General features: G+C 38.3%; 2 protein-coding genes and 1 long non-coding RNA gene across 10 annotated transcripts; 2 read left to right on the top strand and 1 right to left on the bottom strand.

The window, feature by feature from the left end:
* Positions 1-579: 579 nt before the first annotated feature.
* Positions 580-6,838, top strand: LOC124293540. Of its 2 annotated transcripts, XR_006903383.1 has the most exons (3): positions 580-1,045; positions 6,532-6,741; positions 6,794-6,838. It is a non-coding gene; the product is annotated as an uncharacterized LOC124293540 (long non-coding RNA). The 2 variants fall into 2 exon arrangements; XR_006903384.1 differs by having other exon boundaries at positions 6,532-6,838.
* Positions 6,839-15,125: 8,287 nt separating this feature from the next.
* On the top strand, positions 15,126-22,309 carry LOC107217567 (protein SHQ1 homolog). Of its 4 annotated transcripts, none has more exons than XM_046733280.1 (10): positions 15,126-15,204; positions 15,770-16,473; positions 16,596-16,786; positions 17,608-17,825; positions 18,576-18,980; positions 19,115-19,238; positions 19,790-19,953; positions 20,052-20,206; positions 20,974-21,021; positions 21,586-22,309. In XM_046733280.1, the coding sequence occupies exons 2-10, from the start codon at positions 16,331-16,333 to the stop codon at positions 21,716-21,718; spliced, it is 1,581 nt and encodes a 526-aa protein (XP_046589236.1). In that variant the 5' UTR covers positions 15,126-15,204; positions 15,770-16,330; the 3' UTR covers positions 21,719-22,309. The 4 variants fall into 4 exon arrangements, with proteins under 4 accessions (XP_046589236.1, XP_046589233.1, XP_046589237.1 ...); XM_046733277.1 differs by having other exon boundaries at positions 15,135-15,429; XM_046733279.1 differs by lacking the exon at positions 15,126-15,204 and adding an exon at positions 15,474-15,614.
* LOC107217556 (probable ATP-dependent RNA helicase ddx20) lies at positions 22,161-27,496 on the bottom strand. Of its 4 annotated transcripts, none has more exons than XM_046733274.1 (5): positions 27,117-27,495; positions 25,718-26,008; positions 24,260-24,553; positions 22,786-24,182; positions 22,161-22,708 (listed from the first exon to the last, which is right to left on the bottom strand). In XM_046733274.1, the coding sequence occupies exons 2-5, from the start codon at positions 25,981-25,983 to the stop codon at positions 22,500-22,502; spliced, it is 2,166 nt and encodes a 721-aa protein (XP_046589230.1). In that variant the 5' UTR covers positions 25,984-26,008; positions 27,117-27,495; the 3' UTR covers positions 22,161-22,499. The 4 variants fall into 4 exon arrangements, with proteins under 4 accessions (XP_046589230.1, XP_046589229.1, XP_046589231.1 ...); XM_046733273.1 differs by having other exon boundaries at positions 25,718-25,993; XM_046733275.1 differs by having other exon boundaries at positions 22,161-22,706; positions 22,799-24,182; positions 25,718-25,993; positions 27,117-27,491.
* Between the last annotated feature and the right edge of the window lie 8 nt (positions 27,497-27,504).

Raw genomic sequence — 27,504 nt, 5'->3', positions numbered from 1 at the left:
GTGAGTGTTTGATATGTTTGTGATGATATATATTTTTTATCGGAAAATTTTCCGATCAGACCTCAGCTTTCAGAGACGTGGAAGAAAATAGAGGAAACTTTCTTCAGAGTTTCGGTGACGCGAACAGGCGTGAGTGTTTGATATGTTTATCGAAAGTTACGTTTTTCATCGCAAAATTATTGGATCAGTCCTCAGCTTTCAGAGACGTGGAAGAAAATACAGAAAAGTTTCTTCGGAGTTTTGGTGACGCAAACAGGCGTGAGTGTTTGATGTGTTTTACTTTTCATTTGGAAATTATCGGTCAGACCTCACCTCTCAGAGTAGTGGGAAAAAAATTCCGGAAACTCGCTACAGAGTTTTGGCGACGGAAATTGGCGTGAGCGTGTGATATGTTTATGAAAATATATATATTTCACCTGAAAATTATTTGATTAGCCCACAGCTTTAGGAAAAGTGAGAAAAAAACCGAAACTTGATGCCGTGCTTAGGCACCGAAAATCGGGCCAGCGTTCGATATATCTATAATAATATATACTTTCTATCGTAAAATTTATGGATCAGACCTCAGCTCTCAGAGAAGTGGAAAAAATTCTGGAAACTCGCTCCAGAGTTTTGGCGACGGAAATTGGCGTGAGTGTGTGATATGTTTTTTAAAAGATACGTTTTTTATCGCAAAATTATTGGATCAGTCCTCAGCTTTGTGACGTTGCACCTAGAGTGCAAGTCACAACAAACCCCAAACCCGCGGGGAAGAGCCGAACGGGTGAGTCCTGTCCCGTCGGAAAAGGCCCGAACGTAACCAAAGCCCCCCGACGCTCGGCAGAGCCGAGCGCCAGCAGCAGTACGATCACGGCCGTGACAGCATCCAGACCAGAGCAGCCTAGGCTACGAGCGAAAGAGAGAGAGAAAGAAAGAACGAGAGAAACCACCACACTCACACCGACACCCCGCTACACGCACGCCGACGACCCCCGGAACCAGCGAGACCCAGCCACACGCCACCGCACCTCGACACACACACACACACACGCACCGACCACACCAGGTTAGCCTGCATTCTACAGCCGATCTGCTCCTCCCCTCGCAATACTAACCCTTCCGACCTCACATTCCCCGTCACCTCCCACACTCCCCCCCCCCCCCCCCGCGCGTACCTGTAAGTTAGTATTAAGAAACGCTAAGGGCTGAGGCGTGATCAGCCCCCGTTCCAGTCTACAACCCTCTTGTAACTTTCATAGTTTAAGTCGACTCACCTCCCCCGATAGCAACGCATGTACCACCCCCCCCCTTACTTGTTGCAAATACACACACCAAGTTTTACCTATTACATCCGCCCCATCTCTAATTGTCTCCCTCCCCCATATTATTCGTGCGGACTCAAAACCCGTCACAAATTGGCGCCCAACGTAAATTACCCACATTTTTACCCCAAATACGAACAATTAAGAGACAAAACACAGGAATAAACGCTAACAAAGCACACACAGACTCACGAAACAAAGCTACACAGTCACGAAAATTCGAATAAAGACCGTTGAACACACACACTACCAAACACGAGACACACAATGGCAGACCAAGGACACAGAGAACCGCAAGGCCTAGCGCGCGAACACATGGACATACACACACCCGAACGCAACCAAAACAACCCGACACAGAGCGAGCCGCGCGCGACACGAGATCAACAAACGCCGACCCAACCGCAGGAAATAAATAGACGACGCACGATAAATTCACCAAACGCAATAAATATAATCGATGCAGCTATCATAGAAAATACACACAATTTACATAGTACACAAATTTAACATCAAGAAAGCCCAGAACCAACAAACCCCACACAAAGATACAATATAACCCCAACACCTACACACACGCAAACTAACACGGTAACAACCAGTCAAACAAACCGACACTTCACGGGAACAGACACATTTTTAGCCACCAACACACGTAACACACGACTTATTCAAAACCTGATAGACCTCGGAACACTACCAAGCGACAGAAACGAATACGAAGACCCACACATATACAGCACACAGTCAATACACCCCACAAACAACCAAAACACGACACACCTAAACCACACACCAAACCCGAACAATACATACTGGAATCAGCCAGCAATGGCAATGAAAACAATACAAACATGGAACATAAAATACTCAGGAAACACAAACGAAGACATAGACGAATTTTTACAAAATCTCCGCGACTATAAAACGGGTTATGAAATACACGATACACAATTAATCAACAACCTCAGCCCGATACTCGAAGGTGACGCAAAAAACTGGTACAGATTAAATAGAGGCAAATGGCGAACACTGGAAGAATTCGAAAGAGACATTACACACGTATTTCAAGACATACAACATAGAGACAGACTGGAACAAAAAATTAAAAACTACGTACAAGGACCAACACAAAAAATTACACAATTCCTAATACAATTTAGAACACTACTATCAAAACTAAAACCACCATACCACCCACGAACACAACTAGACTTGGCATACAGAAACATGAAAATAGAATACAAGGCATACATAAAACCATACGACTTCGCGAACTTCGAACAACTGGAAATAGCCGCGAAAGAATGGGAAGCAAACATCGAATGGGAAAACACAAGACAAACAATATTAAATAACTACACACACCCACGACAAACCTACACACACCAAACACACCACACACAATACATCCCATACAAGTACGCACAAACACAACCCCGCCCAGCAATACTCCCAACACCAAATATACCACCGGCACTCACAGACAACATACGACGAAACCAAACAAACCAAAACACGCAACAGACTCGATACCCCGCAATCACGTATAACTCACCACACTACACTCCGCAACAAACACAAACGAACTCAAACACAGGCACAACACCACGTAGATGCTTTAACTGCAACCAACCCGGACACTTCAGATGGCAATGCACACAGGTACAGAACCAGGGAAACGAGTAAGGGTTGACCCAGCAAGGGTGGAGGGCAACCCCACAAACAACACGAACACACCCGAGACAGTAGCACCTACAACAGATAACAACAGAACGGAAAGTAGATTTCACATCAGAATCGAAATCCACGGTCACGAATTAAACGCATTAATAGACACAGGCGCGACACACTCATACCTAGGCGCAGAAGTAATACAAATACTACACAACACAGACACACCGATAGACGACACACCCGACAGAACAGCTACAATGGGAAACGGAACACAGGTGACGATAGAAGGAGCAGTAACACTCCCAATACGCCTCGGCAACATAACAAAAGAAATTAATTTCGGATTAATACCAAACTTAGGCTCGCAATGTATCATTGGGAACAGCGGCTTAATAAGATTTGGAATACAAATAAATTATGGAAAAAACACATGGTCACTTATAGACGACCCACAGACAAACTACCACATGCAAGCCAGACCACAAGAACTACCAACACCACTCAAAGAATACATACAAATACATCAAACACAAAAAATACGACACCAATCAACACAAACACACACAAAACAAGCAAAAGCAGCAGAAAAATTAGAAGCAACGAAACAACAAACGAACCCGAAAACAACAGAAAGACACGAAAACACACAAAAAACAACCATAAAACAAAAACCACTAACACAAACACTACCCAGCACAAAGACACCACCGGAAAACACCCCCCCAAAAGACAACCCACAGATCACACAAATCACTAAGCAAAAAATCATACCCACAAACGCACAAACAACAGACGACACACAAACCGACAAAGAAACCGAACCACAGATATGCGCAGGAATACAAGAACTCACACAATCACAACACACACAACTACAGACGACAATGCAACAGAAAATCTCAACACTACCAGGCCAACTCGGCCTAACACACCTAATCAAACACAAAATAGACACACAAGGACACGCACCCATAAAACAAAGATATTATATGGTATCACCAAAAATTAGAGAAGCCATCCACACAGAAATACACAAAATGCTGAGAGAAGACGTAATAGAACCATCAGAAAGTGAATGGTCGAGCCCAATTGTCATGATAAAAAAGCCAAATAACACATATCGCTTCTGTTTAGACTTCAGAAAGTAAACTCAGTATCAAAAAAAGACGCATACCCACTACCATACATGACAGCAATATTAGACAAACTACGGACAGCACAGTACATATCAAAAATCGACTTAAGCCAAGCATACTTCCAAATACCCCTCGACGAAGACAGCAAACACATAACAGCCTTTACAGTCCCGGGAACGGGCTTATTTCAATTTAAAAGAATGCCATACGGACTGACAGGCGCACCGGCGACATTCCAAAGACTACTAGACAGACTCATAGGCCCAGAATGCGAACCATATGCATTCGCATACTTAGACGACATAATAATAGTAACACAAACATTTGACGAACACTTACAAAGACTAGAACAAATACTCAAAAGAATTACAGACGGGGGACTAACAATAAACCCAGAGAAAAGTAAAACCCACAAGTAAAATATCTCGGATACATAGTAGACAGACACGGACTACACATAGCCCCGACAAAACACAACCCATAGAAAACTACCCAAGCCCAAAAACAATAAAACAATTACGGAGACTAATGGGCATGGCCTCTTGGTACAGACGATTCATACCTAACTTCGCACACATTACAGAACCACTAACACGACTACTGAAAAAAGACCAGAAATGGCACTGGGGAAAAGAACAAGAAAACGCAATGAACATAATCAAACACGGACTCACATCACCACCCACGCTCGCATGCCCAGACTACACACAAACATTCACACTACAAACAGACGCTAGCGGAACAGGGATAGGTGCCGTAATAACACAATCTTTCGATGACGAAGAGCACGTCATAGCATACGCTAGCCGTGCGCTAAGCGAAGCAGAACGTAAATACTCCACAACTGAGAGAGAATGTTTGGCGGTAATCTGGTCCATTAAAAAATTCAGACCCTACGTGGAAGGATACCACTTCAAAGTTATTACAGATCACCACGCACTGAAGTGGCTTAGAGAATTAAAAAACCCCACAGGCCGACTTGCACGATGGGCACTAGAATTATTAGAATACGACTTTGACATTACACACCGAAAAGGTACAATGCACGACGTACCAGACGCACTTTCAAGACGACACGAAGACGAAGAACACATAGAGACAATAGAAGACACGACAGACAAATGGTACACATACAAGAAAACACAAGTACAAACACGCCCAGACAAAAACGAACCATGGCGAATCAGAAACAATCAACTATACTTCCACCGCCCTAACCCCCTACACTCAAACCTCCTACCAGACACAAATCCATGGAAACTAGTAATACCCAAAGACAAAACAACACACATACTACACGAAAATCATGACGTAACACAAGCAGGCCACTTAGGGATCGAAAAGACATACCAAAGAATAGCCAAAGAATATTATTGGCCAGGGATGTACAGAGACACAGTAAACTACATAAAAAAATGTGACACATGCCAAAGAATTAAAACAATACAAGCGCGACCGGCAGGGCTAATGGGTACTAGAATAATTGAAGAACCGTGGACAGTAGTAGCCTCAGACATCATGGGCCCACTCCCACTATCAAAGCAAAAAAACCAATACATCATAGTTTTTGAAGACCTATACACCAAATGGGTGGAAATTATACCGATACGCAAAGCAAACGCAAAAACAGTAGAACAGACATTCCACTCACACGTAATATCACGATGGGGTACACCACGCATACTACTAACAGATAACGGCACACCATACATAAACAAACTCATACGCGAACTGACACAAAAATTCAACATAAGACACGCAACAATCCCCCCATACCACGCACAAGCCAACCCCGTAGAACGAGTCAATAGAACCGCTAAAACAATGATCCAAGCCTACGTAAACAACGACCACACAGAATGGGACATACACTTACAAGACTTACAATTCGCAATCAATACATGTACACACACATCAACTAAACACACACCAGCCTTTTTGAACCTAGGAAGGGAACTAAATCCCACACAATGTCTAAGAAATCAGTTAGAGAACGACGACGAAATAGAATTACAAGACACAGACAGATGGACAGACCAGTTGAGACGACTACAAATACTTAGAGACGAAGTACAGAGGCACTTAATAGAAGCAAACGAAAAACAAGCACACTACTACAACCTACGAAGACGAGACATTCAATTCAAGGAAGGAGACAGAGTACTGAAAAAGAACCATACACTCTCGTCCGGACCAGAAAGAACGACAGCAAAGCTAAGTAAAAAATTCATAGGCCCATACACAATCACTAAGAAAGTCTCACCCACAATATACGAATTAACAACAGAAAGCGGTAAAAATATAGGAAAATGTCACATAGAAGACCTAAAATTATATACATAATCAAATAAGCAATAAAAGAACCACGCCCAATAACACACCTCGAAAATAAACTAACATGTGTATTCACCCCACAGAAACACAACATGGAAAAGCAGCAACCAAAAATACCGGCCCTGATGACACTGCGACTGACGAGACCGACGACAACGACAACACAGACAGAAAGAACACCACTATTGCAAACACCAGGACAGGCCCCACACCCACACAGATACGGACGCGACGGCACACACCAGACTGAGACCCGACGAACCCTACTACCGACACCCACCACATACATACAGGTAACACAGACCACCACAACAACAACACACATAACAACCACTGCACCCACAGCCACACAGAGACACTCACAAACACACACACCGATGACCACACACACAATTACACTCTCCGGACCAAGGCAATGCCCGAAATGCAACGGGCTGGTCCGGGGCATAAAATACACAGAACACATGCAAACCTGCACACAAGCTAACACAGACACACCACACCCACCACAAATTGTCACACACCCACCAACAGTTACCCAAACCACACGAACCACGGCCACACACACGACTACACACCCACCCACCAAGAAACAAACACCCCACACAACCACACGCCCCACACCCACACCAACACCACGGCACACACTACCCCCCGCATCACCCCCTCAATGGGCACGCACCAGATTCGCGAGACCACAGACAACAGAAGACAGGATCTTACAGACATTCACCAACATGGACAGACACACAGAACCGACACAGACAAAACAAACATACAAAAAACACACAGGACCACCCCCCGAAATAATAGCCATAATTGCAAATTTACAATCAGCAAGCACCCTGGACGACGAATTACGAGCACAAAGAGAAAGATACATGACCAGACGGACACACGAACGCACAAACACTGACGAAACAGAAGCCGGCACCTCAACACGCCAACCACACACCACACATCAAACAGCACCACACAAAACAACCCCCAAACACACCAGACACCGACAGCGACACAGATTCCACCACCTCCACCGCAGAAACAGTTATACACATCGAAACCACACACACAAGCACGCTACAGACACAAACGACGGACAACGACACAAACAGTAACACCGACACCACCTCACTCACGGACACAGTCGAACATACACAAACACCCCAACCAACCACACACACCACACGGGACTCAAAACGATACAAAAAACGAAAATCAATACGCAAACAGAAAAAAGAACAAAACAGAAAACACTAGACAAACTGACAACACCAAACGGACGGACGAACAACGACGCACACACAACACGGGACGCAATACGATACAAAAAAGGGGACAAAACAGAAAACACCAAATACACTAACAACACCAAACCGACGGACGAACAACGACAGACGGAGGCCAAAGAAACAGAACACAACCCAAAAAGAGAGAAGAGAAGGGAGAAGCAACCACGAGCCACGAGGTACAAAGAACAACGCAAAAACTCACCAAGACCCACACCGACGAGAGCCACCGAACCAAAACCAAAAATTCAAGTACAAAATAATATAAGAATAGAATAAGTTTGTATAAGAGAAAAAACATGATTTTGATTAAGACACAAGAGACCAAGTAGAATAAGTAGATATAAGACAACCCACAACCCACACCAAACACACACCCCGCAAATACAACCCAACCTACATCCCTTATCCCCGACAGATCGGAGCAGACAACACAGAAACAACAGAAATAACAAAAGGAGAATACACAGACGAAATGACCACAAAATCCGTCACCGAAACCGGCTCACCCTATAGGCCTCGCCCCGCGTGGGGAGGGGGGAGTTGTGACGTTGCACCTAGAGTGCAAGTCACAACAAACCCCAAACCCGCGGGGCAGAGCCGAGCGCCAGCAGCAGTACGATCACGGCCGTGACAGCATCCAGACCAGAGCAGCCTAGGCTACGAGCGAAAGAGAGAGAGAAAGAAAGAACGAGAGAAACCACCACACTCACACCGACACCCCGCTACACGCACGCCGACGACCCCCGGAACCAGCGAGACCCAGCCACACTCCACCGCACCTCGACACACACACACACACACGCACCGACGACACCAGGTTAGCCTGCATTCTACAGCCGATCTGCTCCTCCCCTCGCAATACTAACCCTTCCGACCTCACATTCCCCGTCACCTCCCCCCCCCCCCCCCCCGCGCGTACCTGTAAGTTGGTATTAAGAAACGCTAAGGGCTGAGGCGTGATCAGCCCCCGTTCCAGTCTACAACCCTCTTGTAACTTTCATAGTTTAAGTCGACTCACCTCCCCCGATCGCAACGCATGTACCACCCCCCCCCCTTTCTTGTTGCAAATACACACACCAAGTTTTACCTATTATATCCGCCCCGTCTCTAATTGTCTGCCTCCCCCATATTATTCGTGCGGACTCAAAACCCGTCACAGCTTTCAGAGACGTGGAAGAAAATACAGAAAACTTTCTCCGGAGTTTTGGTGACGCAAACAGGCGTGAGTGTTTGATGTGTTTTACTTTTCATTTGGAAATTATCGGTCAGACCTCAGCTCTCAGAGTAGTGCGTGCTTCACACACACAGATCAAGTTTGACCCTCAACCGTTTACACGGCCTATGATGATCGGTTTATTCTACTCGTGCCTTTGCACATGAGGGTGAGGAAACAACCTCTGAGGCTATCTCGTAAAACTAAGTTGAAGCGGTCAAACTGTTCAAGCTTTAGCAGGAGTTGATCACACAATCGACAAGTAATCATTTTCCACCTTCTTTCCGAGTCCAGAGACCGAATCCTACAGCTCTATCCAAGAGACAGGAAATTTTTAAAATTAATATATTATTCGAGCTTGCGCGAAATCTCCACGTTATCTCACGTATCACGTGTGAAATTCTGAAGAAGTTCAGCCCGCGAACAAACTCGAAACGTTTCAATATATATTTCACCTGAAAATTATTTGATTAGCCCACAGCTTTAGGAAAAGTGAGAAGAAAACCGAAACTTGATGCCGTGCTTAGGCACCGAAAATCGAGTCAGCGTACGATATATCTATAATAACATATACTTTCTATTGCAAAATTCATGGATCAGACCTCAGCTCTCAGAGAAGTGGAAAAAATATACTGAAAACTTGCTCCAGAGTTTTGGCGACGGAAATTGGGGTGAGTGTTTGAGATGTATATGATGATATATATTTTTTATCAGAAAATTTTCCGATTAGACCTCACCTTTCAGTGTAGTGGGAAAAAATTCCGGAAACTCGCTTCAGTTTTGGCGACGGAAAGTGGCGTGAGTGTGTGATATGTTTATCAAAAGATACGTTTTTTATCGCAAAATTATTGGATCAGTCCTCAGCTTTCAGAGACGTGGAAGAAAATACAGAAAACTCTCCTCGGAGTTTTGGTGACGCGAAATGGCGTGAGTGTTTGATGTGTTTTACTTTTCATTTTAAAATTATAGATCAGAACTCAACTTTCATAAAGGTGGCAAAAAATTCTGGAAACTCGCTCCAGAGTTTTGGCGACGGAAATTGGCGTGAGTGTGTGATATGTTTATCAAGAGATACGTTTTTTATCGCAAAATTATTGGATCAGTCCTTAGCTTTCAGAGACGTGTAAGAAAATACAGAAAACTTTCTTCGGAGTTTTGGTGACGCAAGCAGGCGTGAGTGTTTCATATGTTTTACTTTTCATTTGGAAATTATCGGCCAGACCTCAGCTCTCAGACACACAGATCAAGTTTGACCCTCAACCGTTTACACGGCCAATGATGATGGGTTCATTCCACTCGTGCCTTTGCACATGAGGGTGAGGAAACAACCTCTGAGGCTATCTCGTAAAACTATGTTGAAGCGGTCAAACTGTTCAAGCTTTACCAGGAGTTGATCACACAATCGACAAGTAATCATTTTCCACCTTCCTTCCGAGTCCAGAGACCGAATCCTGCAGTTCTATCCAAGAGACGGGAAATTTTTAAAATTAATATTACATTCGAGCTTGCGCGAAATCTCCACGTTATCTCACATATTACGTGTAAAATTATGAAGAAGTTCAGCCCGCGAACAAACTCGAAACGTTTCAATATATATTTCACCTGAAAAATATTTGATTAGCCCACAGCTTTAGGAAAAGTGAGAAAAAAACCGAAACTTGATGCCGTGTTTAGGCACCGAAAATCGGGCCAGCGTACGATATATCTATGATAATATATACTTCTTATTATAAAATTCATGGATCAGACCTCAGCTCTCAGAGAAGTGAAAAAAATTCACTGTAAACTTGCTCTAGAATTTTGGAGACGGAAATTGGCGTCAGTGTTCGATATGTGTATGAAAGGATGTACTTTTTATCGGAAAATTATTCGATCAGACCTCAGCTTTCAGAAACGTGGACGAAAATACAGGAAACTTTCTTCAGAGTTTTGATGACGCAAACAGGCGTGAGTGTTTGATATGTTTTACTTTTCATTCGGAAATTATCGGTCAGACCTCAGCTCTTAGAGTAGTGGAAAAAAATTCTGGAAACTCGTTCCAGAGTTTTGGCGACGGAAATTGGCGTGAGTGTTTGATATGTTTATGATGATATATATTTTACATCGGAAAATTATTCGATCAGACCTCAGCTTTCAGAAACGTGGACGAAAATACAGGAAACTTTCTTCAGAGTTTGGTGATGCAAACAGGCGTGAGTGTTTGATATGTTTTACTTTTCATTTGGAAATTATCAATCAGAACTCAACTTTCAGAAAAGCGGAAAAAAATACTGGAGACGTGCTCTAGAGTTTTGGTGGAGAAAATTTACGTGAGTGTTTGATATGTTTCCGGAAATATATATATTTCACCTGAAAATTATTTGATTAGCCCACAGCTTTCGGATAAGTGAGAAAAAACCGTAACTTGATGCCGAGTTTAGGCACTGAAAATTTGGCCAGCGTTTGATATGTTTATAAAAATATATAATATTTATTGGAAAATTTTTGGATCAGACTTCAGCTTTCAGAGAAGTGAGAAAAAATACTAGAAACTTGCTCCACAGTTTTGGCGACAAAAACTAGCGTGAGTGTTTGATATGTCTATGAATATTTATATTTTTCATCTGAAAATTGTTCAATTAGGCCACAGCTTTCGAAACAGTGAGAAAAAACCGTAACTTGATGCCGAGTTTGAGCACCAAAAATTAGGGCGAGCATATGATATGTCTATGAAAATATATGCTTTTATTGGAAAATTATCGATCAGACCTCAGCTCTCAGGGAAGTGGAAAAAATGTACTGAAAACTTGCTTCAGAATTTTGGCGACGGAAATTGGCGTGCGTGTGTGATATGCTTATGAAAATACATATTTCTCATCGGAATACTGCGTTCGAAAAAGTGAAAGAAATGCTCCGAAACTCACTCCTGAGTTATGGCGTCGGAAATTGTCGTAGTGTTTGATATGTTCATGAAAACATTTATTTTTTCATGAAAAATTATCCGATCGGACCACATCTTTCAAAAAAGTAAAAAAAAAACCAAACTTCCTCCCCAGTTTTGGCGCCGGGAATCGACGTGAGTGTTTAATATTTCTACGACAATATATACTTCTCATCGGAAAATTATTCGAGGGGCTACAGCTTTCGAAAAATTGTAAAAGAAAGATCTGAATTTTACTGCCGAGTTTTGATGCCGGAAAGTGGGGAAAGCGTTTGATATGTTCGTGAAAATTCATATCTGTCATCAGTAAATTCTTCTATTGGACCAAACCTTTCGAAAAAGTGAAAAACAAAGACTCGAAACTCACTGCCGAGTTTTGAAGTATTTTTGTCTCTATCACCATATGTCACTTATTATATTCTTATCTGTTTCAGGTAACTGAGTTTTCTTGACCATACCGAGAAATCAACGTTTCATTCTTTAGGCTTAGGTCAGGCATGTGCCTGGTTCAGGGTCATTCATCTTGTTTTCACCTATACATTGATTTAGTAGCGATGCACTTCAGAATCCTCGTGATCACAAAATGTAGCATTATTTGTTCATTCGTGGTTCATCTTTCAATGGATTCACACTCTTTCATTGTGATCGTTTCAGTGTCAGAGTTTCCCTGAGTCCCTCAGTGGTCATGTTCGGTTTGAACATTTTACTCTAGAATTATATAGCTCTGTCGTATTTTGGTGGTTGTGCTTATTATACTCTTATTTGTCCCCATTTCTTTAAAGATTTCTGTATCGTCATCCGGTAGGTAAATGATAATGTCCTACAGCGATTCGTGTTTTCGATCTTGGTTTAGTTGTTCATTGTTTTCCGTATTCACCAGGTTCTGTATTTATTCATTATCTCATACCTCACAAGAAGAAAAACCCGTGCGCAAACATCCAAAGTCAAACGACGTTTGCATATGAGATAAAAACAATCACCCATAACCCAAAATTAAAACATCCATTTTTCATCCATAATTAAAACAGCCATCTTTCATTGACGACAAGTAGTCAGTGAGTTAAAAGACTGAAAAATTTTGAACGAACTGCGAATATGCGCTAGTACAAATTGATTGGGAAAAACAATTCACCATAATTATTATGTGACAAAAAGTAATCTGCTGTTGTTCGAAGAACGTAGGATCAATCTTGCGAGTATTCTCTGTGGATTAGGCCTACTGGGGATACCACGTAAAAAAAAACGCGTCGGGTGCTCTACCGCTTGCGGTGGTGTGGAAACGAGCATAACTAAACTTATTTTCACTGGTCAAATACTAACATATTGCAAGTTTTCAAATGGCAATTTTCTTTATGCGTGAATTCAACTCGTTATCAATAAAACTAATGCTTCGATAATGTGTAACGCATGTGGAATCGTAATACCTTCGGATTTCTCTACTTTAGTCAGAGTGAATTCCACGTAAGTACATTTTTCTTTTTGATAAATTTCGTTTCTTAATTCAAGTCAACAAGGTGTACATACTTTTGGCAATTGAAAGTTTGGCACTTCCAACATCTTTCTTCCCCGTTTGGTCTTTTGAATCTATATTGTACAGAATTATTTAAAAAATTTTAAGACAAATTTGTATACCCGTTCGATTCGTAGATTATTTGACCGAATCTACCGTTGATCACTTTTTTTCAAAACAGTATTACATTCACATATTATACATAAAAAGAAAGGCAACCAATACGATAAATTGCATTTTATAATATTATTACTTGATGAGACTCAATTAAAAATCACACAAGAAATGTTTTGTCACATTAAACACATAAAATCATATCATTTTCGATAGAACGGAAGGCCAGACTTTGACAGAATAAATTCGTAAAACGCGAAACAAATGATGCATTAACAAGTTTCTTGTAATTTTAATATGTATATTGTAACTCATTAACGTTTTACCTTTGACTCCTCTTCACTTCGTGAAATTCTTCTTCTATAACCTAAGTCTGCAAAACCTTTCATCGATATTTTTCTTGACCTAGATATCATAGATAATTGATGAGAAATTGATTATAAAGAATCCGAAAAATCTATTTATAGGTGATATCAGTCGTTAGTTTCTGATATCCTATATATTGTATTATTACACAGTTGGGTCCTGTGGGTAATATCATTATTAGGAGTTACCGGAAAAGTGCTGAAATTTCGGATAAAATAGTATCGATTTTGTCGGGAATGCGTATTCCTAAACTCGAAATTCCTCACAATCAACGCGGGCATTGCCATAAACGTATAATAAAGTGGACAGATATGAGTAGTTATATTCTGGGCCACTTGATAATAATTTTCTGAACAATCTTATGTTAGGGGGTTAGCGGACAGAGTCGCAATCTAACCAGATAATATGACTAGACGTCGGAAAAAGGAACCTGGATAGCCTTTCAAATTTTTTTCATTTTGTGACAATGATTGCCTGAGGTCAATCGGGGTTTATTACAGCATGGGCTCAAACATTAGTAACAATCGAGTCTTACCTAATTTCCAAAAAATATTTACAAGTAGTATTTTTGTGTAGAAAGGTCTTAGCTTTCCGCTGCAAGTAAACAGTATTTTCAAAAAACCACGGAAATTTAACGTCAGTTTAGAAATTATTTTCACACGTCAGCTGCATATTTCGGAATGAAGATATGAGCGTTGACTCAAGATGCATATTATTATCTTCTGTTAACGGTACAAGTTAAGTGTTAAACGTATGTACCGAAATTACATAAGGTGCACATGGGAACAACTATATATCTCCATCCTTTAATTAACTTCTTCGACTACGTCTCTCATTCTTCGCGTCAAGAAAAGGTTTGCAACTCTGTCAACAGCAAACCAGGTGCATAATTATTGCGCATCTATTTAGATACTATTATTTTTGGCGATCCGATGGAGTTATATTAAAATTGCTGAATTTGGCCCAGATGAATTGTCGTTATTGAATAGTATACGGCGTCCTCACGGAGTTATCTGAAAATTTCAGTCTGCTCCCGGTTCGTCGTTCCATAGGCATAACAATATTCGACTCTGCATTATCTGGGAACATGCGGTGAGCGATGGTAACATCAGTTCTTGTCGCCACTACGTACCGACCGCTTGCCGACTTGAGTTGGGCATATAAGGATGGATGCAGAGGGCGCTGCTTGACGAAGAATTTATCTCGTCCATTTTGAATTACGCAAAGTCCCACAAGGCTATCCGCCTTTATGCATAGCATGATGTAAATATACAAGGTGTGCCAGAACTGAAGACCGATTTTCGCTCAGTCTGCCCATATCCAAGATGACGTCACAGAAATCACGTAATATCACGTAATTAGGTTACTTGAGATTACTTAATTATTTCCGTATATTCTGTTTCCTGAAAATGCCAGTTTGCGCAGTCAAAAGTTGCAAAAATAATAACATAAACACCGAAGGACAAAATATCAAGCCTATATGACGTCACCTTGGATATGTTTTTTGATTGGTTCAACTAAAGCGTATGCGCATGGTTTCACCTTGTTTCCTTACATCAGGATGCATAGGTATAAATTTATGATTAGTGCGTTGTATTACATATCCTCAGTCAACGATTAGTGTCTCAAATATCGTGGGTCCCAGTTTAGGATTCAGTTTGTCTGACAATGAGTTAGCTCAACTTGTTTTGACGATAAAAAATAACTCTTCTTACCACAAATTCAGCGCTAAAAAAATGATTAGATCTGAAAATGTATGATATTTATTACTGCAAAAAATCGTATACATATATCAAATAAATAATCATTATAACCCTGCGCGTCTTTCGTTCGTAAAGTGAAGTATTACGTTTTAATGAGCAATGCACTTATTTTTTATCGATTAAAAATATAGTTTACTCTGTTATAGCACAGCTGTTCAAAAGCTACCTCTTGACCAGAAACTGGTAGAGAGATTGCCAATGCTCGCCCTGCGGGTGAACCAAGTTGCGGGGGGATTCGGACGAAAGGTTGCACTGCTCCAAGTGGCGGAAATAAACACTACTTTTAGGCACCCCCCACCCTATGAGTTCCCAGCCCACAGACCGTGATCAAAGGGAATACGATCTTATACATGTTCATATAGTTTACGGTAATATTCTGACGTGAAATTTCCTGAAGAAATTTCTCGTGTAGGTTGCATGTTTTTCGCTAGATTTGTAAAAACAATTTGTACTTACAATTTTCAAATTAACAGTAAATAACGTTAGATGTAACGTACTAGAAAGTTTCCTGTATCTATCACAAGAACTAAGTTCAAATTAATAAAATTAAAAGTATGGAAACAGAAGGCTAATTTTAAATTAATCATACACTTTTCAATCAACGACACATTTATACAACTCAATTTCAAAACTTGATAAATTCTTCACACACGAAATCTTTACAAGAGTTTTTTCTATCCACTAATTGTCACTTTGGAAAAAGAAGCATGTTGACCCCACGTTTCGAACTGACACAAACAGTAGATGAAGTTACCGTAATTGTTCACGCTCCGTATGCACGTATCAAAGACACAGAAGTTTATGTCGAAGATTATGACTTCAGATTTTACTCTGCTCCTTATTATCTCAGGTATGTAAAAGAATGTCATTTACTTACTTTCTTGTTGCCTTTATATAGAACAATTTTTTAGTTTTTAATTTTTTTTTATTTTGCTAGCATAGATTTACGTATACTTTCTAATCAACTTCCAGATTAAATCTTCCTGGTAAAATAGTTGAGAATGATTCGTCTTCTGGATCATACGATGCTGAGAAAGGTGACTTTACCTTACGGTTCTCAAAAGTGAATAAAGGAGAAGAATTTCAGAACCTGGATATGATTACAACGTTGCTTGCTCCACCGAAAAAAAGAACCCAGGCTGTTCCGACTATAGAAGTTATAAGTAAGATTGTGATAAAGTTGTTTCAAAGTATCCACCGCTTACACAGTGATATTTAAAAGGTTCAAGTTTGCAATATTCATTTACTGAAACATAAAAAACAAATCACTATTTTGCAACGGTAAGAGAAATTGGTAAGGATTGCAGCTGTAATATTAATATACTTTGTTGTATTTGATACTTAATTCACAGTTTACATTCCAAAATTCACATTTCTTTTTAGAAATGCGCCGTCATAATGGATATTGTCAATTCTAATCTTGTTACTATTCAACATTAATGAATAAAACATTATTTTAAATTCGATTATCAAAATGTCACAAGCTGAAACAGACTACGATTTTGTAAAGTTTAAACTAAATTGCTTGTTGCCTATTTATTATAAAAAACTTACAGTAGAATATTATGGTACAAGGAATAATCAAGCAAATATTAGAGTTCTGTCTAATACGTGGGGATTTTTGGAGCTCATTTACTATCATTGGAAATCAGTTGATTTTTGATTAAATGACATCAAACCTGTTTTCAACTTAGCCGTGTCCCGTGAGTGTGTGTGTATTTTATATTATTATTCGCATGCTCAGTTTCTTTGAAATTTGATACATTCTTAGCCTTGTAGTCACCGATGACTTTTCAATGCCAGAATGTATTAAAATGCTCCAAATAAGGGTCCATGTAAAAGATTCGGATTCTTTGTGCGACTTGTTCAACTATACTATTTCAATAAACTCGTACTATTTCTTCGCTACGATTTTCCATATTACGAAGACGTAAGCATACAGTGCTTGAGGTTTACCATGTTATATATATTGCTTATTCTCCAGGTAATCCTGTTGTGAGTTTAGCAGAAGAGAAAAATGGTGAATTGCAAACCAACGAAGTGAAGTGCAACAGTGAAGGAGCAACGGTTGATGGTGAGAACAGAGACGGAGACGAATGGTTTCTGCCTCAGAATCTTAATCAAGAAAATATACAATCTTCTATTCAACCTCCCAACTACGGTTTCGGGGGCAAGTTTTCCCGTGCTCTGGCATCATTTGAGGTTTGTAAATCATGTTGTAAAACTGTTTGTCTATGTTTTCACATTTCAAGAATACTTTGAGCCGTAAAACATTAGCTTACGTAGTTTTTTATCCCATTCAATTTCTAGTCGCACGTCTAGTTCTCCTGTAAAGCTTCGTGCTAAGAATTCATTTATATTTAAGTTCGTTATCTTATTCAATCTATAGGGATGACGAGTAGTTTTATGATTTTAATTTTTTTTATCGTTGCCTTGATTATCGTTCATTTTTGCACCTTTCCCAAAAAATAACGTATTATTTTACTATCGCAGAAGATCTTTCAGTAAAATTTAGCATCACTTTTCGCGACTAAACTTTCAAAGTACAGGCATTATTAATGCAGACAAAATATCAGCAGTGTCCAATTAACATTTGCCATTTTTCACTTTCAATTGCCTTGTATACGCACAGCAAACGATATGTCTTTCAATCCCTGTAAAGTCCTAAGTTTACAGGGGATCTCAAATGACCCCAAAAGAAGCGAAAATCAAGAAGTACTGCCATTGTTAAAATACTTTGTATATTTTGGCTTTATTAACAGATTTCTTGCAGAATGAACTTTGGCAGGTTGGTTAGCTGGTTTTTTGATACCCTATTCAATAGACAATTCGCAAAAAAAAAAAAAGTAGTTGAAAAATCAGATGTTAAGCATAATTGTGAGTTTTCGACTACTAGAAACAGTGATCATTTTTTAATCGGGACATTGTTTATTATTATTTGTTTGATTTCAGTCAGGGTGGACAGGTGAAATAATAGATCTGCCAGCACCCGATGTCACACCTTCCATCGAGCGTGCATGTTTAAGGCAAAAGCACGAGTTTGAACAGTTCAGTGAAGAACATTATATGGCTGATTTAATTCAGGAAGAATACATCAGACCTTACATTGATTTCAAGGCAGAATGGGAGAGCTTGAAAAGCACCGAAATCACGCTTTCAGATACGGAAAAAGATTTACTGAAAGAACTACCGAACAAAGAGTATTTGTTGGATAGCAAAGAAGTAGAAAAAATTACCTTTGGTTTAGTTGACATTCTGTTTGGCAGTTGTTACAATCATAGGACCACCATGGGTGAAAATACGGTAGAAAGTGGATGGACCATAAATAAATTGAGTTCTACGCTTTGCTGGTTTCAGGCAAGTTACAATTGGAATTAAATGATAAAGCAAACTGGAGAGAAAAACCAGAAGTTTAAGTATCCGAGAGTTTCTAATTTTGTAATGATGCTCTACGCAGATTCTCACCTAATTGTATTTTTCTAACGTTATAGGAGTTCAATAATATGGAAGAAGTTGTTACAGCTTGTGTACGGAGATCGTTGTGTTACCCATTGTACAGAAACTGGGAGCTATCTGTAAAAGTATTGAACGATGTTAAAATCGTTCTCAGTTTAGGTCTGTATAAATATCTGTGAATCGCTTACTCGTTTTTTGGTAGCAATTATCTATATAGATCTATGTCTGTGAGTAAATTGACAACACAACTAGCTTTTTTATCACTTTTTATATCCTATTTCATATCACAGTAGTTATTCAATCTTTTTGTCAGCAGAAAATCCTTTATATACCTAAAATGTGGGAGCCAAGTGTAGGAGTGTTACCTAATTTCCTAAATTTTTTTAAAGTATATTCTGATGCACGGAATAAGGTTTTGCTATACATAAACAGACCAATGATGTAAACTGAAAGCATCGAATTATAAGCGTAAAAAATTGTCTGTTTCAAGATATTGTATTCTCTGAATTTTACATATTCCAAACAATCGTTAAAATACAAACTAAATACTTTTCGGTTCTAGAGCTTGTGGATAAATGAGAGAAATTTTTATTTTATTTCTTATGACTGCCCTGTGAAAATGAAATCTTGATTGTTTGTTTTTAAAATAATTCAAATCGTAATCACTGGTTCTCAGTTTGCTGATGTGAAATTACGTTTCTTATGTTCAGGGAAAAAATATGTAGTGAAACGTTTGTGTGAAATACACGAGCTCTTCAACAATTCCTACGAACCACGGTACATGCTCAATCAGTTGTACATAAAGGACTACTTGATTTGGTTGCAGCAAACACCATCGTCCTTAATTGAATCTCTCAGCGTATCGTTGAGCACGGTAATTCCTGATTGTCAAATAAAAACTATTTCTAGACTCTCTAAATTTCAATCCCACTTATTTGCATACTGACTTTTACTTTATTGCTCTGGTTCTAGATACACCCAAACAAAGTCGAAATGGGCTTAGATCTTGTTGAATTAGAAGCAGCAGCTTTCTCCGTTCAAGATGAAGACCTAGTTATAGAAAATGCCATCCATGAAATGGTCGACAAAGTAGGCAACATGGCATTATACGAGAAGAACGATGAGAAGTAAGTTAATTATCTTGGGATTGCTAATGTTTTAGGAACACATCAAAGTTCAAAAATTATGTTTCGTATTTACATGTAATCAATGTAGTTACATTGACGATTTTGAAGTTTCTTAAGTACAAGTTTGCAGGTAAATTGTTTCGAGCTGTGTAAACAATTAGATAGTTCTACTCAATTTATTTCTGGACCATATTAACTGAACAATACATTTGGCTTACTGTCATTCTCAGACCTCAAATTAATTGAAGCAGTCCAATATAGTCACGTAAAATCCGGTTCTTGTAATTTAAAAGTTGTTTCCTTTGGCCAGAAGATTGATTTTTCCATGTCTAATTTTTTTGCTTATTGTAATTATTTTTCTTGTCTTGAAATGATTCGATCATTTTAAATTGTTATGAAATACCGTTTATGAAAATAGTTTCTTTGCTGTCTTTGCAAAATCGAATCCTTCGTATTTCTTTTACACATGCACATCCAAACTTTTAAATGATTTTTTTTCCATAATCGTAAATTTTGTCATGATTTTTGTTCGTGCAAGACCAGAACAACATAACTGCTTTTACACCGCGAAACCGTTTTCTTAGGTATGGTTGAAAAAATAAAGTAATTTTTCCATTTGGTGAGTGCTGCTAAGTTTGCTAATTACGTAGCTATTTCAAATTATGTAGGACGAAAATTGATTCAGTTGGTTTTGAAAGTCTTATATTAAAGTTAGAATTATAATATACAGAACCTAATTGCTACGATAATTTAATCTATTTTTGAAGGCCTAAATTCACGTACACCATGGAGAGCAAAAAGTTCTTAGACTATTTGTAAGTTTTACAAAACATGGTAAAAGTTTAATGAAAAGAGTTTTATTTTGAATTCTTAACAATACTAATTTTTTTTTAAAGACCGTTTAATCAAAATACTAAACGCTTTTAAATAATTCCTTGTGAATAGATGATGGACTAGAAAAAAAAGATGCTTAACTTCATCTCTGGCAACCATATTATTTCTATTACAATTTATGGTTACTTTCAATACAATTTGTTGACTCTTTCCTTTTCATGTTGTTTACAGTGTCTTCTTTTCCTGAATGAGCATTTTCTATGTTCTCTGCCATGGTATTCTTATCAATGTTTCTGGTCTTTCTATTACTGCCATTTAGTTTTTTTTGTGGGAGATCAAGCATTTCGCATCAGATAATTATTATGCTTGTTTGGTTTTCATTTTATCGCTTTACAGCGCTTCTTTCGTGATTTCCGTGATAAAATTGAATTATAAAACATGAATGCGTGTATGTGGAATGTTAGCCAATAACAAATCAGAGACAAGTAATGAATTTACGTTATTATTGATCATTGTACTTATGTAAGTATATTCGATTATTTTAGATTGCGGAGAGGAAGTTCGAGCTCGTCGGATAGCAGCGACACTGATTCTGAAACAGAATCTGACAGTAGTAGTTCATCAAGCACAAGTACCGATGAAAGTCTCGATTCTGATGATACAAGCGAAGTAGAATGATTTTCAACTAACCCTGATAGTTTTCATCTATTAGTTTGACACCGAAAACAAAATTGATAAATTTTTTTCTATTAATCAGGAAAAAAAATATCTACGCGCTGAAGGTGATATAAATAATATGTATAATAATATTTATCGGAATCATGCGATATGTAATATAAATACGGATATTTTTGATGAAATTCAGTGTTAACTTTTGTACATTTTTTGTTCACCACTGGGCATTTTTACCGGTTGTTTATTTATTTATTTTCATTAAACGTAATAACATCTTCTATTTATCCAACGGATACAGTTCATGGCTATTCTTTAGATGTATCATTTCCATACCAAGTTTATGGTTTCAATTTGTCATATATTGCAAGTTAAATTTGTGCAAAATGTAATTGTTGTTCTGTACAAAGATAATTATCATCCCTGAAAAGCTTTTTTTAGATCGCTGTTAAAGTCGCCAGCCATCGAAGAAGTTCCATAAAAAACTAATTCCCAGGTGTAATCGGGTTTCCAACTTCGACTAAAACATGACGAGTCACGAATTCTAAATTTTACCTGATGAAAGTTCTATCAACTACTTAAATTACATTACAAGATTCTTTTCTTGGAAAAACTATTGTATATACACCTGATCTTCGAAAGTACCTACAAAGGATATGCGTAGAATGTAACATAAAAGAATTATTGTTGAAAATGACGTAAGTATTTACATAGTGAGCTTTGTCAAATACTCATAATATCTAGATTTATAAGGAAAAATAAATTTATTAATTCAAATGCCTATAAGTTATTGATCGAATGCATAGTCAAGCCACGGAATAAGTTTGCTGTAATGCTCAATCAGACGATTTGTCTTGGCCTCCTCTTCCATAATTTGGTCATCAATGACGGTATCTTCTCCTACTTTTTCGTCAAGCGGATTTTTTAATGTACTCTCCTTGACGTTTGCGTTACCGATATTTATCTCATCGAAATTCACAGCATCTTGTGTTCCCTAAAATTGAAATTGAAATTGTAATTCGAACCGATTGATACTCAGCTACTAATCAATTAACTCGATGAAGTCGTAAAATTTATATGTCCTACCTTCTCACCGATTTGTTCCATTTCGAGCTTTTCGTCATATTCTATGTTCTCAGGGTCTTTCCAATATTCTGCATCTTCTCCGTAAAAACCAGGGCTTTCATCTTTATAGTATATAATGTCCAGATGATCGTCTTTGTCCGTATTTTTACCTAATTTGTGATGATGTTGATGTTGATGACGATTGCCATGGTGTTGGTCGTTTTTATTATCATTGTTGTCATATTCTCCGCTCCCTGGATCTGTTTCATCGACTTCCTTACTTTTATCGTTATTTTCAGAATTTGGTTTGCTGTCATTTGTTCCAAGGAAGTCTTCGTCAGATGGCAAATGCCCGTGATATTCTGGACGTCCAAGTTTTAGGACCAGGTATTCATGTTTCTTGAACGGTTCATCGTGTATATGCCTGTGAGGTGCGTGCATTATTATCCTAATTGGCATCAAATAGTCCGCATTCTGTGAATGTTCCTCGGAATTCATTCCTTCAAATTCTTGTTCTGTTCTATGTATATGATTAGCAGTTTTATTCTCGAACAACGAATCTAGCAGACTTGAAATTTCCATCTCTGAGCTGCTTTCATTACTGCGATTGTTGGAATCATTAGCGTTTGATGAATAAGGATCTATTTCTGAATTTTCATCTCCATTCTTATTTTCCCAACTACTTTTCAATTTGAGGGATTCAGATTTTTCAAGCTTATGCCGCTCATGTTCATTGTCAAGATAATAATTTTTATCCTCTTCACTGTAGCGATCCGTTGAATTCTCTGTTTCCATACCCTGGGGCTTTATCGGTTCCAAATTATCGCTGTTTTCATTATAAAGTGCTTCTGATAAATCACTGTCAGGCATTACCTCTGTGTTTTTATCAGAATTTGGAGCATCCGTAATGTTGGAAGTATTCTGGTATTGTTTATCCTCTATTACTGGAATCGGAGTTTGTGAATAGCTGATAGCACGGCCGTCATCTGAATATTGGACTGTTGTTGGTAACAGAGCACCGATATTGATACCTTTTTGTCCACTGGCGCTTCCATTTAAAAGTTTTATAACATTTTCAGGAATATCCTGGGACTCTTTAGTATGATATTTTTTCGTTGCAGTATTATCGGTGTCATCGAGCTTGTACTTTTTAACAGCAATTTCTCTCATGTAATCGATATTCAAGTTCTCTGGTAGGGTATCCAAAGGCTGTTCGGTTTTTATTTTTTCACTTTCAGTCGTGGTCGTTACTGTTTCAGTGGTAACATCTGCCTGACTCTCCGTTTGACTAATGTTACAGCTTCCGCACGGCTGTTCTTTGTAAGTCGAGAGAATTGCAGCTTTGACATAGGGAAAATGTAATATGCTCCATGGCACTATTACCCTGTAACTCAGCCTTCCACACCTAGGAAGAATTTCAACAGACTGTTAGAATTATAAGGGCGTTTTATTCTTCAAACTTTAAGATATCATGTGGCTTACTTATCTATAACTAAAACTTGATCCCTCGATGCAGATAACTTTTCCCAAATTTTAAGTTCTGACGTATCTTGAATAAATTCTATATCTGGGTCGATCTTCTTCTTTAAGGCTTCTCTAGTTCTTTCTATTTTCAGAAAATCTTGATCCTCTGTCGGATCTGCTGCTCCCCAAGCTTCTTTTTCATCTTCTATTTCAATAGCGCTAACCGTAGCTTCTGGCTTCGACGAATTCACAACATAAAATCGGATACCGGTTATATTAGTCTTTTCTAAAAGACCTTGAAGTGTTTTGAGCCTGTAAATAAATTAACGTAACTCAAAATAGTGTAAGTCGACCCAAATTTGAGCTACAGAAAATGTTCTTCCATCTCAATAACCAATATTAATTGAACAATCGTTTTCCTTGTCGACTTAAATTTGTTTTGCTGGTTCTTAAGTATGTCGAAAATCTTTGGCTGCAGTGTCTATATTCTCCTCTCGTAACCTATCGTTTTATATAAAATTTCAATTACGCACGAATCATTTGTTTCAACAAAAATAATTTTGTCAGACAAAATTTAGCATCAGCACGAAATTGAGTTATTTTTGTGAATTTGATAACGACAGGTAAATTTTGTAGTGGCTTAAGTTTCTAGCTTCAGCCAGTTTTGCAACCTTATAATTATCTTAATTAATCATTGTTCTGAAGTTGTTAAAGCAATTGATATAAATTAATAATATGAAGTGACTGATTCTGAAATAATTGCAGAAGTGTTTATATACCCGAGAAAAATGTTCATAGGAAACTAAGTCGTTAAAGTTTCCATTATATTCCTGACCTCAGGTTATCAGCATTATGTTAATGCTGCAGTTTCAGCATTTTTTGGCAGTGCGTCAATCACTGGTATAAACGATTTTGCTAACACTGGCGCTACGGTATCATGCAATACTTCCCAAAGTTGCATCAATTCATTTTTTTATAGTACTGATGTAGATCAAATGCTTGGTTGTCATTATCATTTGTAACAAATGGATTTTGAACGGATGAGAACCAAATGAGGTCAAGTCGGGAATTTATTCAATATATTCTGCAAGAATATTCATTTCTTTATTAACCTTATATTATTCTATTGTAAACAAATAATGGGAGAAAAACTGATGATTTGGGAACTAAAAATAAGAAAGAAAGTCGAACAATCCAAGTTCGTTAATGTGATTCTTTTTACCAGCGTCTTAATAATTCTCAGAACTTCTGTTGGAACATAAATTCAAACGATTCAATTAATGTTCTCGCTGACAATTCTAGTTATTGTTATTCAGCGAGAAAATAGTTGAAACGAATAAAAATTCAGAGCCATTCTCATCAGCTTGCCTTGACACTTTGACAAATTCCTCGAATTCTACAATTGTTTTGTAACTGACATTCTGCCGTGCAGTAATATAGAGAATACAAAATGATAGATAAATGCAATGTGCTTACATGGTGGCTTGTCGATGGCTGTACTGCCACGACGCATCTAAAAATGCTATGACGCTTATGATCCCAGGTTCTTCCTGCCAACTTTGAACCGGAGTACATTCTTCGATGTACTCATTGTCGTCAGTGTTCTTTTTCACTCTTAATGTCAACGCCGAAACCAAGGAGGAACCATCTTGCCAAGAGAAACCTGCTGGTCGTACTTCAATCGGAATGCAAGAGCAATGGGAAATCGAAGTCACCAGAGCAAATGCCAGGAAGATTCGCATCTTATTAAACCTTGATTAGAAAATACTGTTATTTATGATGATTTTTTATTGTACTCGGAAAAGATTTACGAGAGTTAGTATCATTTGAATTTAACAAATGGGAAAAACACAGATCCAGTCACGTTTTAAATCTAATCTAAGAACGTGACGAAAAAAATTAGCTCTCATCTTGGTAAATGTGATCTAGATTTTACTCAAATTCACTTCAGTATATTGTTCACCTCAGAAATTATTGAATGAGCGCAGTTTTCAGTACAATTATTCTTTCATGATAGAGATCCAAACTAAGAAGTTTCTTCGTTTCCGATTGATGGGCTGTATAGCTCTCCAACAAAAAAAGTCTCGATCGTGTAAGTGAAGGAAATGTTGATGAAGCTTTTTTACAATCTTATCCGAAAAAGGTTCGCACGTGTTTTGACGTAAAATCGCTATTTTTCAAACAAAGTTGATACGTGTTCGCCAAACTAACTTTCTATCATACTTTCTCCTTTTGCCACGGTAGAGGCTTCTTTCATAAAGAGTTAGAAACCCTAGGAATCGAAATCAGATTAACGATCAACAAATTAACGTTACCACAGTATTACATTATCGAAAAAAGGAATAATAAATTATAAATATATTTCCGTTTTCCTAATTTGTCGACATAGATTGAACGATTAATTTCGTTTCTCCCTTTCTGCAATCGCGTTCAAATCTATGTGTTGTAAAAAATTTTCTCAAGTTTCAGTTAATCGAGAAGAGATTACATTTAAAAAAATGTGCTTCTAAAGTGACAATAATAGTGTTTCATATTTTTAAATTCGAACTGAGAATATGCGAAGTTTTGCCGTTTTATGTAACGAAACAAAAGGGATGTTGTTTAAATAAAAATTAATTATAAATCCGATACTTAGATATAAAACCGCGTTTCGCAATGCATTGAATTAATCGCGTATAATAATTGGCCGTTTGTGAGTATTTGTTTTTTTTTTCAAACGTTCGTCACGCCTGACATTGAACGAAATTCGTCGATTAAACAATAAAAATTGAAACAAGAATAGGTAACGTATTATTCTTAACTGGTAAGGCGACGGCCAGGCGAGAAATCGTCGGAGTGTATGGCAAGAAACTAATTAATAAAAATTAAAACTTACAGTGCGGCATCAACTCGGCGCCAAGATACTGCAGAGGCAAGTTTAACGAGCGCCTATCAGTTGAAAACTGCCTCCGGAATTGAAATCCGTTTTCCTTGATACATATCTGTATTACGCAGCTGCTGCTGCTGACATTGGTCCACAAGTTCTCCCTCTTTAACTTAACATACTTAAGTCCTCTCCCTCGATGTATATTATACTAAAACGTGCCCGCATATCCCGCGACGCACAACGCTCGATTATTATACATGCATGGTCGTGAAATAACCGTAAATTATATCCTTACTAATAGTATTCGTGTATTATATTAAACTTGTGCGTAATATTGTAGATTTAGAAAAAATGGAAACGCAATAACATGTAACTGTCTTCAATTCGATGGCCGTTA

The sequence above is a fragment of the Neodiprion lecontei genome, chromosome 3, assembly GCF_021901455.1.
Source record: "Neodiprion lecontei isolate iyNeoLeco1 chromosome 3, iyNeoLeco1.1, whole genome shotgun sequence".
NCBI lineage: Eukaryota > Metazoa > Arthropoda > Insecta > Hymenoptera > Diprionidae > Neodiprion > Neodiprion lecontei.
The sequence above is the reverse complement of the archived record's forward strand: the minus strand, read 5'-3'. Positions and strand labels throughout refer to the sequence as shown.